The 18,880-nt window shown below is 38.0% G+C and overlaps 2 protein-coding genes across 5 annotated transcripts in view; both read left to right on the top strand.

Moving 5' to 3' along the window:
- LOC306842716 (SLIT-ROBO Rho GTPase-activating protein 1-like) overlaps positions 1-6,946 on the top strand; it is a 97,185-nt gene extending 90,239 nt beyond the window's left edge. For 2 of the 3 annotated variants that reach the window (XM_079373736.1, XM_079373737.1), the window contains exons 20-22: positions 310-447; positions 2,495-2,852; positions 4,343-6,946. In XM_079373736.1, coding sequence (XP_079229862.1) covers positions 310-447; positions 2,495-2,852; positions 4,343-4,729 — 883 coding nt within the window. In that variant the 3' untranslated portion in view covers positions 4,730-6,946. Of the gene's footprint in view, positions 1-309; positions 448-2,494; positions 2,917-4,342 lie in introns of all 3 variants that reach the window. The other variant, XM_079373738.1, reaches the window with a different exon arrangement.
- An 815-nt stretch (positions 6,947-7,761) lies between these two features.
- Positions 7,762-18,662, top strand: LOC306842717 (protein mono-ADP-ribosyltransferase PARP12-like). Of its 2 annotated transcripts, none has more exons than XM_079373739.1 (12): positions 7,762-8,501; positions 9,213-9,348; positions 9,706-9,970; positions 10,109-10,222; positions 11,067-11,199; positions 11,645-11,828; positions 12,021-12,141; positions 12,331-12,427; positions 12,524-12,611; positions 12,847-12,977; positions 17,431-17,582; positions 17,706-18,662. In XM_079373739.1, exons 1-12 carry the CDS (start codon positions 8,062-8,064, stop codon positions 17,960-17,962), a joined length of 2,118 nt encoding a protein of 705 aa, XP_079229865.1. In that variant the 5' UTR covers positions 7,762-8,061; the 3' UTR covers positions 17,963-18,662. The 2 variants fall into 2 exon arrangements, with proteins under 2 accessions (XP_079229865.1, XP_079229866.1); XM_079373740.1 differs by having other exon boundaries at positions 8,084-8,501; positions 10,112-10,222; positions 17,706-18,504.
- The last annotated feature ends 218 nt before the right edge of the window (positions 18,663-18,880 follow it).

The following is an 18,880-nucleotide window of genomic DNA, read 5'->3' on the forward strand; positions in this document are numbered from 1 at the left end:
CTTTTTTTTTTTTGTCAAATTGTGCAGCCCTACAAACAAACACAGCAAACCTTTCATGATTAACAATTGCAATTTGTATTAGAAAATAATCTAAAGTAACCCCCCCACCCCCTACATGCAATGTATTGGGGAGTGTTGAGTGAAAAGGAAGAGCTCAGCAATACCAATTTTTGGCCATTTTGAAATGTGTTTTGGTGGCACTTGGAGCTCTTGTAGTCTCTCGTGAAACAGTTTGCTATTAAACATTAAATTAAGCCTAATGCATGTAAATAGGTTATTATAACTTCTTGTTTGCTGTTTTTTTTACAGGGATGACACGTTCTCTGACACTCTGAGCCAGAAGGCAGACAGCGAGGCCAGCAGTGGACATGGAGGAGAGGAGAAATGCTCCAGCAGAGACATCGGATCTCCGACAGACAGCAGATTACCTGATTCCTACATCAGCAGGTGAGTGAACGAAAGCATCCCAGAATTCCCCTCGCTTCAAGCACTCCAAGACATTGAGGGAATTCAGTATCAAGCAATTAAATGACAAACAAATACCTTACAAGTAACAAGAAAAAAGTCCCCAGAAGTCCCCGTTTGGGTTTTCTTCTTGAAGTTTATTACATTTAGTCTTTATTTTCATTGTGTTTATTTGCCTCATATTCATTTGCTCTCTCCCACGTTCGTTCTCTCTATCCCACTGTGTCGTGCAGCTTCGTTTCCTGCCTCTTAAATCTTTTAGTGCATTTGTCTTTATTTAGATGTTCTCCTTCTTCCATAAGTGTGTTTATCAAACATACTTCCTCACGGTTGAGGATAGCCTCCTCTGCAACTGTAAACCCAATGACATTATGGCAATCAAATCATAAAGTGGTTATCTCCAAAGACAAATATTCTCTTAGATATGTCAGCACTATTCCTAACATAGTATTTATTTACATTGAGTTTGCTAGAATATTTGGATAAGCAGTGAGTGTTAGTGTACTGCTGTGTGATAACCGACCTTTGCAGACTGAGTGTTAGATGCTGCTCAGTATGAATTTACTGTATACTGTATGGTTTTTCCATCAAAATCACCAGTTCACCATGTTTTCATGATTTGACTCTCATTTGTATGATGCGGCAGTGCACCATTGAGTTGCTCCATGTTTTAATGTAGTGCATGTCGCCCTCTGCTGGACTAATACTTCTACTGCTACTTTAGATAAAATAACACTCACATTCATTTCATTTCTGTTTACTTTGATCTTTATCAGCAGCACAGTTATGTAATTTATAAATTCATAATTTAGCATGTCATTACTGATTGCCATCCATCACAGACTGTCAAAATTATTATACAAGCATTACAAGAGCTCATTAAGTACAAGTTAAGAGGCATCTCATGGTTAAACAGTTATGATAGAAATACTCCATCTTACTAATTATAGGCGTTTCTTCAACTGTGTGCACTTTTTGCCTTAAAACATACTTACTGGTGGATACTTGCATTACAGAATAGTTGTCTTTATTCTTCCTAAACTGTCATGAGCAACTGTCATCTCCACTAGTAATTTTTGGATTAGCTTTATTTTAAGTTTTATTTTAAGTTTTAGTAATTGTATGTGCTTTTCTTATTTTAATTAGCTTTTTAAATATTTATATTTAGCTTTAATTTATTTTTCTGTAAATTGTTCAAGGCAACATTTCTAATTTTTGTATTTTTTTTAGTTTATCTAATATTTTGCATATATTTGTAATACAAATATATAATATTTACGTCACACATATATATTTACATTTTATTTCAGCTTTTTCAATTATCCAAAAATTATTTTATAGTTTTAATTAACGATAACAACATTGCTTTCCACCATCTTCCATTAATTTTGTGTTTTAAATGTTTTGGAAGATTCTTTAGAAGTCTTTCTATGGCTGATTTTTTTTGCTAAACTATTATGTGATCTAAATAAGCACAATTAACTAATATTTTCACACATTTTTATGTCTTCACATAATTTGTCAAAAGTATAGCCTGATTGTAAATGACATATTACATTTACAAGTCATGTTTTGATTTGTGCTCTTCATTGACTGTTGTGTTCTTGATAAACACAGACTAACTTGCAAAAAAAAAAAAAAAGTTAGAGGCAAAACTGATATTTTGCCTTTAAAAACCCATATTTTAATGCTGACATGAGGCATCTCTCAGAGGAAGCTCTTTTTTAGTTAATACTGTAATAGCAGGAGTCATAATGATGTATTATGACTGTGTATAAGTTGTTTCCTGTTAGGCCTCTTGTCATGAATATGCAGAGTAGGTCTTACCACAGATACTGGAGATGACGCTGATGCTAATTAAGCATGAATGCTGAAAGTTTAGCACACTTGGTGCAGCATGTGATGACCAGCAATGTTTTTGAACCACATCCACCACTTATCGTGGAGCTAACAGTATTCGCAGTGGTCTCCAAATATGGAAATGGATTCATTGCACACTTCAACGTGTCATATTTCCTGCTTTATTTAGCAGGCACAGGAAGAGAAGTGACCCCCCGACCCGCAGGCCTCCAGCTCGCCCCACTGACGCCCACTGCTTGGTCCACCCCTCCCAGAGCCACCACGGCAGTCATGGCAACCCAGATTTGGGATCCACAGTGATGGGCCACTACACTCCGCGGGACCTGCTGAGAGGAAGAGGACACATGCCCATGGATAGTCCCGAGAGACGCAGACGGACCGGCCACGGCAGCCTGACCAACATCAACCGGCACGAGTCCATAAAAAAGATGGAGAGCCCTCCCATCCGTAGGTCCACATCTTCAGGCCAGTACACAAGCTTCTCCGAGCCTCACGGCAAGAGCCTGGATCCAGAGAGCATCGCACAGGTCAGAGGGAGGCGAGCGACGACGCCCCTCACACCATGCGCAGCAGGCCCAGCCCTGTAACATAGTCAGTTACTGCCTCCTGTTACTAATGACTAATGCGTATCTGCAACACACACTCACACACTGGGTCTCATTTATGAAACACGAGCAAAGAAAATATGTAAATCACTCAAAATTCAGTTCAAATCTAATGTAAGCCAGTGATTCTCACCCTTTAGGACTCCAAGCCGCCCAATTGGCCAAGACAGTATCTGAAGGCTGACCATTTAGGCTTGTTTTCAAATTTTGGTACAAAAATTATTTTAGCGCAGTTCATTTTGGGATTGTATCTTCAGGGTTCTCATTCTTTTTAACAATTGAACATTGAACAATTGAGAAATTACAAATATTTTTACTGCCAAAGACTAGGTAAAATAATTGAAATTATTCTACCCAGTAAAATAATTGAAAAAAATACTATTATAAAAATATCATTGTCATTATAATATTTTATTATTGTTATTATTATTTTATTAATAACTCCTCAGTTATTTTTATTTTAAGTCTATACTTTGACCCAAGACTTTTGGTTCTTACATAAAAATGGCAGGTTTTAAAAATAATTTTGTAGCCATTTATGCTTATTTTAAAGCCTGTTTTGTCATATTTAATTTTTTTTAAATGATTGAGACCTCCCTAATGAATTTACATGATCTTTTCATTCATTTATGATTACTGAATTTAAAAATAATAATAATAATAATAATAAAATAAAAATACTTTTGCTCAGTGATTTGTACACAATAAAACATTTTAGAAATTAGATGAATTAGAGATGTATATTCATTCTAAAAATGTCCATGATTTTTTTTGTGTATATATAAATAAATAAATAAATAAATATATATATATATATATATATATATATATATATATATATATATATATATATATATATATATATATATATATATATATTAATTGATCTTTAAAAAAACACAATTTTAAAATTCCTAATTTTGCAAGGCTTCGGAAAGCCTGGTTATTAAATAAAAAAGATTTTTTGAAGTTATTTAAAATAAGAATTTGTCTTATTTTCATAAATTATTTTGAACTTTTGAAGATTTGCTAAGGCACCTTAAGTGAGAATGACTTACAAACAGTTCACACAAATTAATTTTGCTTGTGTTTCATGAATAAGGCCTATTTTCTAAAATAGTTCTAAAGCAAAGATGGTTTTATTCAGTCCATATTCTAGCCCCCCAAAAACCTACTTCAATAACTCCCCACTGATTTCATAACATTTTCAGTGTTGCTTTAATGCTTGTCTCATGCATTGTTTCACTTATACATCAGCTTTGTTTAATACTAACAATCTGACCATTTCATGAACATATATTTGATCTCAGCAGACGTGATTCATCATGTTGTCTGCTTGTATTGTCATTTGTTTGATGTTTGTTATAATTCTGGCCACCTACATGCTCTAATTCGCTGTCTCTTTCTTGTAGGACATAGAGGAGACGATGAACACTGCTCTAAATGAGCTGAAGGAGCTCGAGCGGCAGAGTTCTGCGAAACACGCCCCTGACGTGGTGCTGGACACCCTGGAGCAGATGAAGAACGCTCCCACACCGGCCAGCTCCACCGAGTCCCTGAGCCAACTCCACGGCCTCCTGCTGCGGCCCGCCATCACAGAGCCGCCCATGCGCCGCAGCACCAGCTCCTCCAACGATACCATGAGCACCTTCAAGCCCGCCGTGGCCCCGCGCATGGGGGTGCAGCTCAAGCCCCCCGCCCTACGGCCCAAACCCATGGTGGCGATACCCAAGACGGGAGCGGTGCAGCATCCGGCGGCCCCTCCACAGGATCCGCTGGACAAATCCTGTACCATGTGATTCATTGTAGGCCAAACGTTCAGGGACAAAGAGGACCACTGCTGTCAGAGCCAGATTTAGAGTGGATTTTATTGCCAATGAACATGGTGACGTGTGGTTCTTCATTTTTGCAACATTTCATTCAGAGAGTGGACTAAAGCAAATGTAGATAACTAAAGATACTAGAAATACGTTACTGTGGTTAATGAGGCGATGGTAGTTAGCGTGTATACAATTCCAACACTATAATAGGGATTATTAATAAACTCGAATAACATCAGTCACTAAGCATGATTCTGAGGAAGAGTAGAGTTAGTTAAACAGATGTTTACTATTTCAGAGATTTACATTTTCTCCCAGTTTGGTCGATTCCAACAAACTTTTTTAGCTATTCACCTGCAACTAACGGAAAGCAGTTTATTTGTTTTCAAATACAGTTTGCATGCTTGTCTGACACCTTATTTTTTTCCCGCAATAGTCTGTGTGAATAGATTAAGGAGTTGTGACAACGATATTAAAGAAAGCAACAAATCACTACAGCTTCCTGCGGTATGTTGTTAGGGTGGCTTTTTCTATATCAGTAGTTTACATCCACTAGAAAAACTGCTAAATGTGAATAATACAGAAACTAAGCAGGGTCTTTGGTTTCTCTGTTTACAGCATGAGGATTGTGGGAAATGTGTCTCTTTACATCTCAGAGTGATTTCTAGTCTGGACTCTTTGTGGAATGTTGACGTTGGAAACGCACTGCCATATAAGGGCATGTGATGTCACATCTTCTGCCCGTCCTGATTGGCTGTCATTGTTAACGTTAAAGTTGTATCAGCAAGGCTTTACTTTGAATATTATATTTTTGATAGTAATATTTGAATATATGCCCAGGGAGTTTGCGTAAACCATATCCGCTTACGTTGAAGAAACATTCGTTTTTCTTGATTTGTTATTTTGAAATATATATTGTGTATATAAATGTACATCCGCTAAACCTATTTTTTTGTCTTTACGTTCATTACTTTCTCCAAGGAACCAACTGCTCTCTATAAACAATATTTTTGTAGTATCTATCTGCTTAATTAGATGTAATCTGTGAATAGTCAAGTCTAGCTGCCAAAATAGTAAAGTTCTTCAAGTGCTACTTAGAGATCGATGTGGATAGGCAACAAGAATCTTTTCCTTGTCAGCTTAGCTGTCTAAAACGCTCGGCTTGGTTCTACCCTATAAGCATGAACGATAATCCTTTTAGTTGTCTCATGCAAGTACTTTTCTAGAAACTTTTGAGGCAATATTTCTTGTTGGTTCACCAAACAAGGGAATGATGCCAATAGCCATGGACTCAGAGACTGTTACTGCAGTGCTTCGTGGGATAGTGCTGTTTCTTATGTGTGCTTGAGGCCCATTAACCCTTCGTAATTATGTCACACACAGCACCGCACCCAAATTAGGTACCCAAAGATAAAGAGTTATGTACAGCATCAGTGTATTTGCACTCCAAAATTAAAGATCTGGGATTTCGCATACAGTATATCAATCTGACGTTATTGACATTCACATTATGATGACAGTTTGACAATAGCTTAGCGTGCGTGTGTGTATTTGTACTGTATTCACTGATAATTATACAACAATTAATTCATATTTAGGTAGGATATGCTATGAAATGTGTTTGGGTTTACGAAATTGTCTTCATTGAATAAAGGAGACAAACTGTACGTACCCTCAAGAAAATTAAAAGCAATGCCTGTTTTTAAACATGTAATTATAAGGAACAAAATAAAAAGCCTTTTGATTACCAATTTTTATTGAACGATATTACAAACTTTATTTTCTTTGATTTTTTTGAAGAGTGTATATTATATGTGATAAATGTTCTCCCTGCAAAACTACACAGTAGTAGAATCTCTGTACTTAATTGCTGTTATATCAGTGTGTCCATGTACATCTCTGTACTTGTGAAAGTGCCTTTAAAAACTGTTTTAGAGGAACTTCATCCAACGTCCTCTGTGCTGTGGCATTCTTATTTCAGATCCAGTATGAGTTGCTAGGGATTATAGTAAATAAATTATTACTAACGTTGTTTTAAGTTGTAAGAATGATCAAATAATAAAGATACTGCTTATACATTGTGACATTGCACTTTTATGTGAGACTGTATATTTGGCATGTAACATCCTAACAAGTTGTAGAGCTCTTTGGAGGACTGCTCGGTCTTTCTAATAAAGAATATAGTTTGGTCAGTTCACCGAGGTGTTGGCTTGTGTCGTCTCCTCAGACCGTGTTGTTTTGACAAGGGTAAGATTGTATGTGATGAGATGAAGTCTTCACCACGTCATGCTTTCTTTGTAGCTTGATGTAAAAATAAAGACAGCAACTTAATGAATTCCCCAAGTGTCATAGCTAATAAGGAAGGAGCACCAGAGCATTTTAAAAAACAATATCTGTTGAAACATGGTTGCTCCAGACAAGCTTTGTTATGGCTTCTATTGAAGATACACCTACAGCATTTACTATTTGAAAGCAACCTGACAGTCAGCTAAATGTTCCACGTAAGTCCATAACTGACTTATTAATAATATAATAATGAGATTGTACTTGAAATCACACTTATGTTTTCATTGCATGCTAATTAAAAATAAGAGCTCATGTTTTGTTTTGTGGCCAGGCACCAAGCCCTCTCTTCCTTTAATGACTTGACTTCTTGTTCTTTTTGTAATCAATTACCAAACACTACAATACAATTGAGATAGGAAATAAGCGAGAGAGAGAGAAAAAATAAAAACTGAATTTCCTCAGTATCTGGTCTGTAATAGACTTGGTAATCTTAGTTAAAACTTGGGATATTTTAACCTTTCTTTTTTTTTCTTTTTTGGTAATTTAAGAAAGGACTTTTTCTTTTTTTATCTCAGAACTAAACGGGGAAAAATCAGGCTATCATTCTGAATTTGTGGATATGAAATTTGCCAAACAAGTGGACAGAAACAGGACCATTTCTTATTTGGTTTAAATAAGGTTGTTTTTTTTTTTTTTTGTAATGAGGTGCTTTTTCTCCCATAATTCCTTTGGGGAATTCTGACCCTTTCACCCCCTTAAATTTGTCAGTATCTGGATAGTGGCAACTATTTTAATGTTTTTTTTTTTATTATTATTATGTGAAATGAAAGAGGCTGTGAGACATGAAAGCAGGAAGGAAATAGTTTGTTTTGGGCAACGTCAATGGCATTTAAAAACAAAACAAACAAAATTGACCAATGAGTTTTGTATGTTTACTTTTCAGGTTTAAGATCATTTTGAGTTCCAGTTGTAGCAACTAGCTGCATTTTAACGCAGTCGGCTGCCATTGTGGTCTATTCTATTGTATGGTTTCCTGGAGATGGCACCAAAGACCAGCATCAGTTTCGCTTTCGTTTCCGTTTAAATGCCCCAAACCATCGGCTAAAATCAGGAAAAGTGAAAACGACTTTCTGTCGTTGACGGCATCTACGAAAATGAACATCGTCTCTAGACACATATTCACCTTTATCTGCAAACATGAGGGCTGCACGGATTATGGTAAAGTCGAGAGGGATTTGCGGCAGAGTATCACGGTGGCGGATCAGGTTTTGTCTCAAGTGCTCGACGATCACCAGAGGTTTGTTATAGTTCAGGATGAAGACTCGAAGCCCAGAAGCTCCATACCAGATGCTGACACACTGATCTTAGCCAAAACTTCACTGCGACTGTGTAAAAATGACAAATGTTCCGGGTGTGAAGACCTACATCTGTGTAGGTACTTTGTCTGTGGAAATTGCAGATTTGGGTAAGTAAACTTTGAGTTCCTTCTTAGGCCAGTTGTTATAAATAATCATAAGGAAGAGTGTCATTAGCATTTAATCAAAGATAATAAGGTATCGGAAGCCTTTTTCGACATGTATTCCTTAAAACTATCTAGCTTTTGTGTTTGTGTTAGTACTAGGCCTTGTTTATTTGTTTGTTTGCTAGCAAGAGATTCTGTAGCGACTAGCATTCCAATAAAATATAGTTTTAAATATATTTTATAGTCTTATGACTATTTCCGTTTCACTTGTAACTATTCATTAAGTAGCTTGTAACTACTTGCACCTGTTTTCTTAGTGCACGTTAGTACTCCGGGTGTTATTAGTAACATTTTAGTCTTACTAGTAAGATTTTAAATTAAACTATGACTCGACTAGCCATTTAATTACATATAATGAGTAAAAGGTGCAGCTGGTATGATGAGAAATGTTACCAGCATCAACACTTGTCTCATAAATAGGTACTAATATTTAGTTTAAGAACTAGTAAAGTCAGAATAGGTAATGATTGTAGTACAGTGTACATACTAATTAATATTTACACAATGTTTGCTGAGTGGGACACAATTACAGCTTGTTGAAAGTGACAGAATTATATAAAAACTCTACATTTGATATATTTAATGATTCTATGATCTGTGTATGATAGAACATACAGTTAAATCTATTTAATTTTCATTATTTGTCATTCTTAGGACAAAATGCAAAAAATCCCATGACTTGATGTCAGCACATAATTCGGACCTCCTGGAGAAACATGATCTTCTTGGCCTTGGGCATGAAGAGTTGTTTCAACTTCTGCTTCAGAACGACCCCTCATTACTTCCAGAGGTCAATATCTATTAAACAGGTTTGCTAGTTATCTCTCAATGCATTCAAATGACTCTTGGAAAGTCAAGTCAGACTCTGGACGGCGTTTGAAGGTGACTTTAAAACATCTAGATTGCATAAACATTAACTTTTCACCCACATAAGCATAGTGCATAAGCAAGGAAGCTGCTCAGACTTTTTGTGTGTTTAACCATTTCTGCAACCTGTGTCAATTATTAGAATTTTTTAAGAAATAGTTCACCCAAGCATTTTTGGGTGAACCATTCCTTTAATGATCATTTTCTTATAAGGTGTAATGTAATTTGTACATTATACAATGTGTGGCTCCTGACGTTTTGTGATGTGTCTATTGTCTAGGTGTGCTTCCACTACAACAAGGGAAATGGCGAATATGGCAGCTGTAAATATAAGACAACCTGTACCAACCTGCACCTCTGCCTGCACTTCCTGCAGGACGACTGTAAGTTTGGAGCAGCTTGCAAAAGGGCCCATAGCTTCAATGCAAGTGCTCAGAAAATCCTGAATGGCCGAGGACTCGGTCCAGAAAACATGCGAAAACTCCACAGGCTTTACAAGACCAAGTTACTGATTGCTTCTTCAACTTTCAAGAAGAGTGAGACAGGTGAATGACAGAAAAAGAGCCACTGATTCTGTTTGTTTTGTAATTTAGCACACTATTTTGCACTTAACAAAATAGCTGCTGTGCTTGTTTTGTTTTTCTCCTCCATGTCTCATTCCATTCTGTTTTCTATCCGGACAGTAGCTCTACCTGCAGTGAAAGGACGCACCAGACACAAATCCAGTAGCTCCGTCAGTGAAGCGGATCACAATGAAGTCTGTCTCTTTTTCATACGCAATGGATGTAGTTTCAAAGGTGATGTCATTGAATAAGCACATATCCTTAATGCAAATCGCAAACAAGAGGTGCTCAACCTTGTGATTCATAACAGAAAATGCATGTATGTTGTATTTAAAAAATATATATTAATCAACATTAACAAACTACAGTGTGCTGTGAGCCTAATTGTATAGTTTTATAATCTATAAATAAATTATACAGGTTATTTTGTGCTTAAAATATGTAAAATACACCAGAGTTTCGCGGTCTTTTCCTGATACTGTTCCCTGTCCTCCTCGCTTACTGTTCTGTCTAATGACGGCAAATATTCCCAAAAATAATAACTTACAAAACATATATGAAATGTATGCTGCAATGTGACCTGGAGGGAAAAGTGAACTCACAAGTGGTAAATATGAAGAAGTATCATTGAGAGCCACAAAACAGCTTGTACCGTTTTCAAGCATTGTTCATGTAGACCACCAGCCAGCATTAACTAAACTAAACAGCGTTAACTAAAACTGAAACCATAATAAAATATGTGACTTGAAATTAAATAAATGGTAACAGAAATAAAATAAAACTTACATTTATTTTACTTCAGCTAAAATTATTAGATTATTAGATAAAATTAATTTTTACTAAAATTATAGTGAAAATATAAAATCTAATTTGAAATATTAATAAAACTTCAATAGTTTATCAATTATACTAAAATAACAGTGCAGCAGCTTAACTCTGTTACAGGAGGGGCATGGCGGTACAATAACTATGGTATATAAAAATGCAACCAACAATGGTTGAGAACCCCTTTAGGTTAAGCAAGAAATATTTGTTTATGTGTGTTTTCTTTACCATTCCATTATTTATGTTCCTCTAGACAAGTGTGTCCGTTTTCACCACCATCTACCATATAAATGGCAGATATTACAGAAGGATGGGATTATGTGGGGAGACTTGCCGAATGAAGAGGAGATTGAGAAGGCATACTGCAGTCCAGCTAATATTTTGTGGTATAAATAAATACTCAGTGGTATTTTAATGGGTTTTCAAATAACATTCATATTGCAAATCTATCGTTCCGTCACATCCCAAAGTTACAGATGCCACTGCAATAATTCACTGTCAACTGTGATTAATCTATTCTGTGATAGGTGTCTAATAAGAGGAACAGTTACTGGGACAAAATTAGTCGTATTCAGCTGGTCATGTGATCTCAATATGTCTTCATGTAAATTAAAATGCTTTTATTAGGTTACTGATGTGACGTGAGTGTACATGATTTTAAACTTTTTGTATTTGTATCTTTATATGCAAAACTTAACTTTATTATAAAGGGGGGAAAAAAACAGTTAGTGCACAATTAAATATTTGTATTAGCATGTGTATCTGAAGTGGCCAGTAATTGTATAGTGGGTTGTCTTGCCTTTTTAACACCATTTTCCACACCTGTTGCAGTATTACTGAGAGCAACACAGGGCATCAGGTAGTGGACTTTATGTCAATGACATGTGGAGTGTCAGACGTGCGTCGGCTGTCCACAGCATCTTCTGTTACTAAACCCCCTCACTTCATTCTGACCACTGAATGGATCTGGCACTGGAGGAATGACAAGGGAGGTTGGACAGAGTATGGCAAAGGGGTCAGTGACACATTTTTAATGTAATACCTCTCAGAAGCAATTCTAGAACCTGAGTTTGAAAAATCATCTGTGATGTTACATTTAACATGACATAGAATAGCAATTATTTGTCAATATATTATACCAAAAAAAAAAAAAAAATCTGTTAGCTTTTAACTACATTTCACCACAGTTATTGTTTGAATCTTACAGGACGATTCTAAACTTGTGGCGTCAATAACTTCAGAAGATCTTGAGAAACGGTACCTAGCTGACAATGAAACGGAAATTTCATTCACTTCACAGAACCATCAATACATCCTCAAATTTAAAGGTACTTAACAGTGTTATTACTGTTAACTAAAACAATTGTTTTTCTTTCCTGAAATAGTAGATGAAAAACTTGAACATTAGAAATTATGCTTTTGTTAATGCATGTTGCTAAAACTAAAATAAAAATAAATTGAAGCTAAATAGAAAAAAATTGTCAAAAGCACATAAAATTATGGCAAATTATTTTCAGAGATGTGCCAGCAAAATCTGAAGTACAAAACTGAAAGAGACGTTAGAAGAAGACCACGTTTTGTTTCTGCCCAAGATGTGAAGAGCAAAATCAAGGGGTATGATATACTGTACCATTTTTCCAATACATACCCACATATTAAACAGGATTGATCTGTTATTCAGTGCACTTTAGTGTATTGTGTTTTAATTAGAAGTGAGTCTCCAGACAGCTCAACGTCTTCTTCAGTGGAAGTTCCACCTTACTGGGACAAAGGAGCTCTTGATAACTTCACCTACCAGGTATATAGTCCAATCACACTGAGTACAGGAAGGTCAAGTAGTTATTAAGCACTTTGGAAATCAATTCTGTACTGTACTTAGGGTTATAGATGAAGATCCATACGTCTACTCTTGCTGCTCAGCAGTTTATCCAAAGCCAGTTAAAAATGAAGATCAAAGTTTTTACGTTTTTTGAAAAGCATCTGGTACCAACAGTCATCTGTAACATAACAATACTGAATTTCTGTTTCCTCAGACTGTTCTGCTGCAAAGCTCTTCCAAGGAATACCAAAGGGTGAGCTCAATGTTTAGTAGAACACTGCCCAAAAAGATCATTCAAGGCATTGAAAGAGTGCAGAATCTTTCTCTCTGGAGGGTCTTTCAGTGGTACGTTTTTTTTTTTATATATATTTTTTCCATAAACTGTTTTTTTTTTTTCTCCATATAGTTTATTTGCACAAGGCCATTACATACAATATTTCAGCTATACTGTATGTGTATCAGCCATATCATTTTGGTCTTCAAATAAATGATGCTAGAGCTTCTCTCAGAACTAACGTTTTTAGTATGCAGTCAGTTCCCCTCAAGATCACACAGATGTTTCAACACATTAACTATGAACGTGTGGTGAGAAAGTAAACAAATACTTAATCTGAAAAATATAGCTATTTTGTGTCATGTAATAGGAATAATTAATATGTACGGAAGTTCTAAGCGGCCATACATTGTTATATTTTTTTTCTTTCTGGTTTCTCGTCATCACGACTTAATTTTCTCGAGATCTCGACATAACGAGTTGTTTTCTCGTGATCTCGATATAACAGAAGTTGTTTTCTCGTTATCACGACTTAATTTTCTCATGATTTCGACGTGACAAAAAATTGTTAAAAGAACCATGATTATTCGATTTTTTTAAACATAATAGCTGTGTCTCATTTAGAACGATGCGTCCTCTGGAGGTCGAATCCTCTGTTGGTCGCATCCTCTGTAGGATGCGCAAGGAAGTGTCCTCAACATGGAATTAAAAATGAGACGGCCTTCGTAGGACGGGAGGAAAAGGAAACAGGACGTATCACGTTGCTTTGCCAACACATTTAGAGCATCATTGCGCTCTCACACTACTTAAATGAAGGAAGATTATTTCTAAATTTATAAAGTAATTTGAAAAAAAAAAATGCTTTTACTTGTTTTATTTTGCTCAATGTTTGAGGAGCTGCTGCATACATTCAACAGACATCTGTTAGAGAAAAAAAAGGAGGAGGATATTAATAAAGTATATCCGTTTTTACTGGAGGTACTTTAAGTTAAGCTGAAAACACCACTGCGCTTGTGTGTACATCTGATGGCCGGCAGCATTTTTCTAATTAACGACGGTTGTTTACGGCGACGCAAAGAATTGTGGGTTATCTGTAGCAGCGACGGATACACCTGATGCATCCTCCGAATTCCTGTGAAAGAAGGTCGCATTCGGAGTGTCTTACTTGCTTTTCACGAATAGAGGTAGCAAACCATGAATCAGTCACTCACCGACAGCACATGGGAGGCTAAGGACTGAACGTCCAGCTTGTAAAACCTGGCGAAGGTATTCTGAGAAGACCAGCCGGCTGCAAAGCATATCCTGAATAGACATACCTCTTGACCATGCCCAGGTGGAGGCGATTGCCCTTGTTGAGTGGGCCATAATGTGCAAAGGGCATTCCAAACCTGATGGCGTCCACAATTCAGTGGGAAATTCTCTGTTTTGACACGGCCCGGCCCTTCGCACAACAACCGAAGCACACGAGCCTGAAGTCTGAGCGTCCGCATCAAACGAAATAGTCTGCGTTCTGAAGGGGGTAGATAGTGATATCTGGGCCGGAGAGAGTGACACTGCAGACACCAGGTCTGAAGCGAATACAGTCGCTGTCCACAGAAAACACGTGTAAATCCCCTATACGCTTAGCCGAAGCGAGGGCAAGAAGAAGTGCAGTTTTGAGAGATAGCTCCTTCAAATCAACGGATGCCAAAGGCTCGAATGGTGGCTGTGAAAGAGCTCTTAACACCACCTCTAAGTCCCAGGGTGGGACTGAAGGCGGACGTGGAGGATGCAATCTCCTTGCTCCCTTAAGAAAACTCACCACCAGAACGAAACGAGGCAATAGCTGCCACATAGACTTTCAGTGTTGATGGTAGAGATCCACTATCCAGTCTGTACTGTAGAAAAAGCAGAACATCCGACACAGAGCAAGTAGCCAGGTCGATATGAACATCATGGCACCATTTCACAAACACTCCCCATTTCAGAGCATACAAATGCCTCGTAGAGGGTGCCCGTACCTCCGAGAGCACACGAGAATGCAGGGCGCTCAGCAATTCTGATATCTCCGAAGCAGCCATACATGAAGACTCCACAACTCCGGGTTCGGGTGCCACACCGAGCCGCTCACCTGAGATAGCAGGTCCATCCTGATGGGGATCGGCCAGGGCGGTGCCTCTAGCAGCTCTGTCAGGTCTGGGAACCAAGGCTGGTTCGGCCAGTTCGGGGCGATGAGTATCACTGAAGCCCCCTCCTCCCTGATCTTGCACAACACTAGTGGCCATACCTTGATCGGAGGAAACGCATACAGCCTGGCTGCTGGCCAATGCGATGTCAGAGCCCCCTTCCAGCGGGGAGTGAGACAGGGAGAAGAACAGCGTGCAGTGCACATTCTCGCTCGTGGCGAACAAATCTACCTCCGCCCCGAAGTCCACGCCGTCCAAGGGACTCGAGATTTCAGCCATAGCTGCAGCGGGCGCATGTGTAGTAACCAGTGGCGGGCCATGCATTTCACACCTAGGCCTTCAGTGGCGTCCTACATGAATGAATCCACCTCTTATTACCATCCTAATGATGCCACGGCTATAGAAACCATAATTAGTACAGAGAAATGCAGTGTACCAGCGCATTGCATCACAGACAGGTATCTTATGCAGCGAGAATGAATGATATTACTAAAGCTAGAAACCAAATTAACACAATTCATCAAGTTTCCATACCTGTGCAACACATCATCTCTAGCTGAAGCATTAACCTGACAAAATGACACAAATATAATCAACCCAATGTTCTTACAGACATTTATTAACTCAAACATATTTATACCTTATAGAGAACATTGGTATAAAACAAATAAGGTGATTACATGTGTTTTAAAGTTGACCTAACAATTTAATGAATTCTTAATGCTTTTTGTCTTAACGAGTCTCCCCGCCGGTCTGCCCGTGCGTTGCAGGGTGAAAATACTAGTTAGCACTGCCTTACCGGGAAAGCGAGCAAGTAACATTGTCCTGCATGGCTTCGAGGGAAGGCCGATGTCTGAGCCTAGGGTCTTGGCTGCTGCAGGACACAGGTGCACAGCGATGGTCTCCTCGATGGGTGGAGAGCGCGCGTACCAGTGGGGCCATCCACGTGGGAAAAGATGGCCTGTGTGGCAGAGTGGACGCGCACCAATTGGGGCGCAGACCACGTTTTCACCAGCTGCTCGCGTACGTCGGGGAAGAAGGGGGGACCGACACCCTCCAGTCAGCTTTCCGTGTGGACCTGAAACACCAGGAGTCGAGCTTACTACTGGTAGGCTCTTCTGGAGGACTCCAGGTAAGCTCCAACTCCTGGACAGCCTTCGACAGAACGCTCATGAGCTCCTCTTGGAGGTCTGGGGGCCCTGGGCCAAGAGGAGCCAGCTGTCCGTCTGATCGGGCTCCGATCCCGCCCAATCCTCCCTCTCCGAGACCGAAATGGACATCGAGTCATCCCCCTCCTCCTGGCCAAAGGACACAAACTCCTCGATGTTGGAAGGAGGGCGGAAGCAGTCCTCTGGGAAAGTTCCCATAACGGAGAATTTCTCTGCTATGTCTCGTAAAAGCTTGAGAGGGAACAACTTATGTCGAGATCACGAGAAAAATAAGTCGTTATAACGACAAAACAACTTCGTTATGTGGTGATCAAGAGAAAACAAGAAGGAAAAAAATGGTAATGCATGGCTGCTTAGAACGTCCGTATGAATGTATTAATATGTAATATGAATATTTATATTTAATTACAAATATATTATATACAATCTATTTATTATGCAAGGAATAATTGACGACGGGCCGTTGAATTATTAGAAAAATAATGCACACCCGAGGTGTAACTCCGCTTCTTGTCGTGGCCGCATCACCACCTTGGGTGTGCATTATTTTTCTTATAATTCAACGGCCCGTCGTCAATTATTCCTCTTATACTACGGTTACCACACCTCAACACATCGATCAGATTATATATTTCAAGGGATTCGTCCGGTTTTTGTACTTAAATCGCTATTGTGAGTAGGATTATTTTCCGCATCTCATCCATCGCCTCCGTTGCTAATTCCAAAACGTAATTTTAGACCTAGTAATTGAGGCTTGAGCCGTTGATAGTAGACTAATGCAGTTAAAAAGTAAGTTATGAGAGAGACAGACAGACAGAGAGAAAGAGAGAGATTGAGCGTGCGTGAATTAGCCTACATCTCTGAGTCTGTCTCAAATGATACGGAAATGTAATGCGGTCGAGAGATGCCTGGAACTACGTTCGCCGTGCGTTTGCCTGAAAATAATTGCACACCTTAGAATGTTCGTCAGCCAATCAGATTCAAGCATTCAACGGCCCCGTAGTATAAAATAAAAATAATGCATTAATATTAATATTTATAAGTCTGGCTTCAGTGCGCAAATACACTTTATATAATGTACAACGTACACCTATTAATAAATATTTACATTTTTAGCAGATACTTGGTAGTATTTTGAATATGGTAGACTCTATTTATTGATTAATGCTTTATACCATGTTTTTTCCTAGGCAAATAGAACAGATGAATAAGAGAAATGGAGGGAGTGCAACTGACCAGCGTTACCTTTTCCATGGTACAGATGAATCTCTCATAGCAGCAATTTGTGAGCAAAACTTTGACTGGAGGATCTGTGGAAGTCATGGCACACTTTATGGGAAAGGTATTTACATATTTATATTACAGTATTTACATATGTATAACAGTTCTTGTCATGTAGCCAACAATCAAAGAGTTATTATTGAATGCTTTCCCAAACATTGCATATTTTTGAATGTGTTTATAGGCAGCTATTTTGCCAGAGATGCTTCATACTCTGACAAATATGCAAAATCCAGGAACAGCAAGACCAAGAAGATGTTCGTGGCACTGGTGCTGGTGGGAAACTTCACAAAGGGTAACAATACTTCAGTTCGTCCTCCACAGAAACCCAACAGCCAAAGCTTTTATGACAGCTGTGTTGACAATGAGACTAACCCAGCCATTTTTGTTGTGTTTGAGAAATTCCAGGTCTATCCTGAGTACATCATTGAATACTCTTAAATTGTATAGTAAAGGTCTCCTTACTTATTTCTTGAAAGTCCTGTTACATAGCCGATTTTTGTTAACATTACTGAACATAACCAAAATCTACAACTCTTGGGCATCTTCTTTCAAGTAAAAGTTTGTAGGGATTACGTAATGGGTAACTGTGTTTTTATCATAATTCATTTTACTAATAAATCCTCACTCCACTGTGCAGTAAAAGATGGTAAAAACAAAATAGCAGGATTTTATGTAGAGGTCTTTATGTATGCAGTGATTGTATTTTCTTGTTGGCTATGGCACTGAAAAAAAAGGGTTTTATGAAATTCTTAATCTATTATATAGCCAAAATTTCACCACTAACTATCAATCAATAAATAATCTATTTTATTGTACTAGATGAAAACAGTATGAAAAGTAAATGATTTAGTTACAATTGTATGAATACTGAGCATTACTGATAACTATTTTAGTTAGATTTTTATGTAATTAATGTTCAATGTATTTTAATGTTGAATAAGGTGAATGGAATTAAAGTACTGATATGGTTACAAACTATTATTTTCGTAAACATTTATTTTATCAGAAACAGGTGAGATTGGATCAAGTCAGTGAGTTAAACTTCAACTTGATTTCAAAAATATATATTATTTTAGCGCTGTCAAACAATTAATCGCGGTTAATCGCATCCAAAAATAAAAGATATTGTTTACATAGTACATGAGTGTGTACTGTGTATATTTATTATGTATATATTATGACGAGTGGGCTGCCTCCCCCTTATTTTCACCACCACCCCATCCCTTATTCTCCCCCATTCACCAGTCGCACCTGAACTCTATTCGGGCCTCATCATCGCCGCTGTTTAAATGCCGAGCGCGCCTCTCCTCGAGAGACCGGTCTCTTTCCCGTGTATGCACGCTGGTGTCCTCGTGG

Source organism: Barbus barbus, assembly GCF_936440315.1.
Source record: "Barbus barbus genome assembly, chromosome: 23".
Lineage (NCBI taxonomy): Eukaryota > Metazoa > Chordata > Actinopteri > Cypriniformes > Cyprinidae > Barbus > Barbus barbus.

Excerpts from the sequence above, each read along its gene's own strand:
- LOC306842717 (XM_079373739.1), top strand. The coding sequence starts at position 8,062 with ATGGTTTCCTGGAGATGGCACCAAAGACCAGCATCAGTTTCGCTTTCG. Across the intron at positions 12,978-17,430 it reads CTCTGGAGGGTCTTTCAGTG|GCAAATAGAACAGATGAATA; the intron begins GTACGTTTTTTT and ends GTTTTTTCCTAG. Across the intron at positions 17,583-17,705 it reads TGGCACACTTTATGGGAAAG|GCAGCTATTTTGCCAGAGAT; the intron begins GTATTTACATAT and ends ATGTGTTTATAG.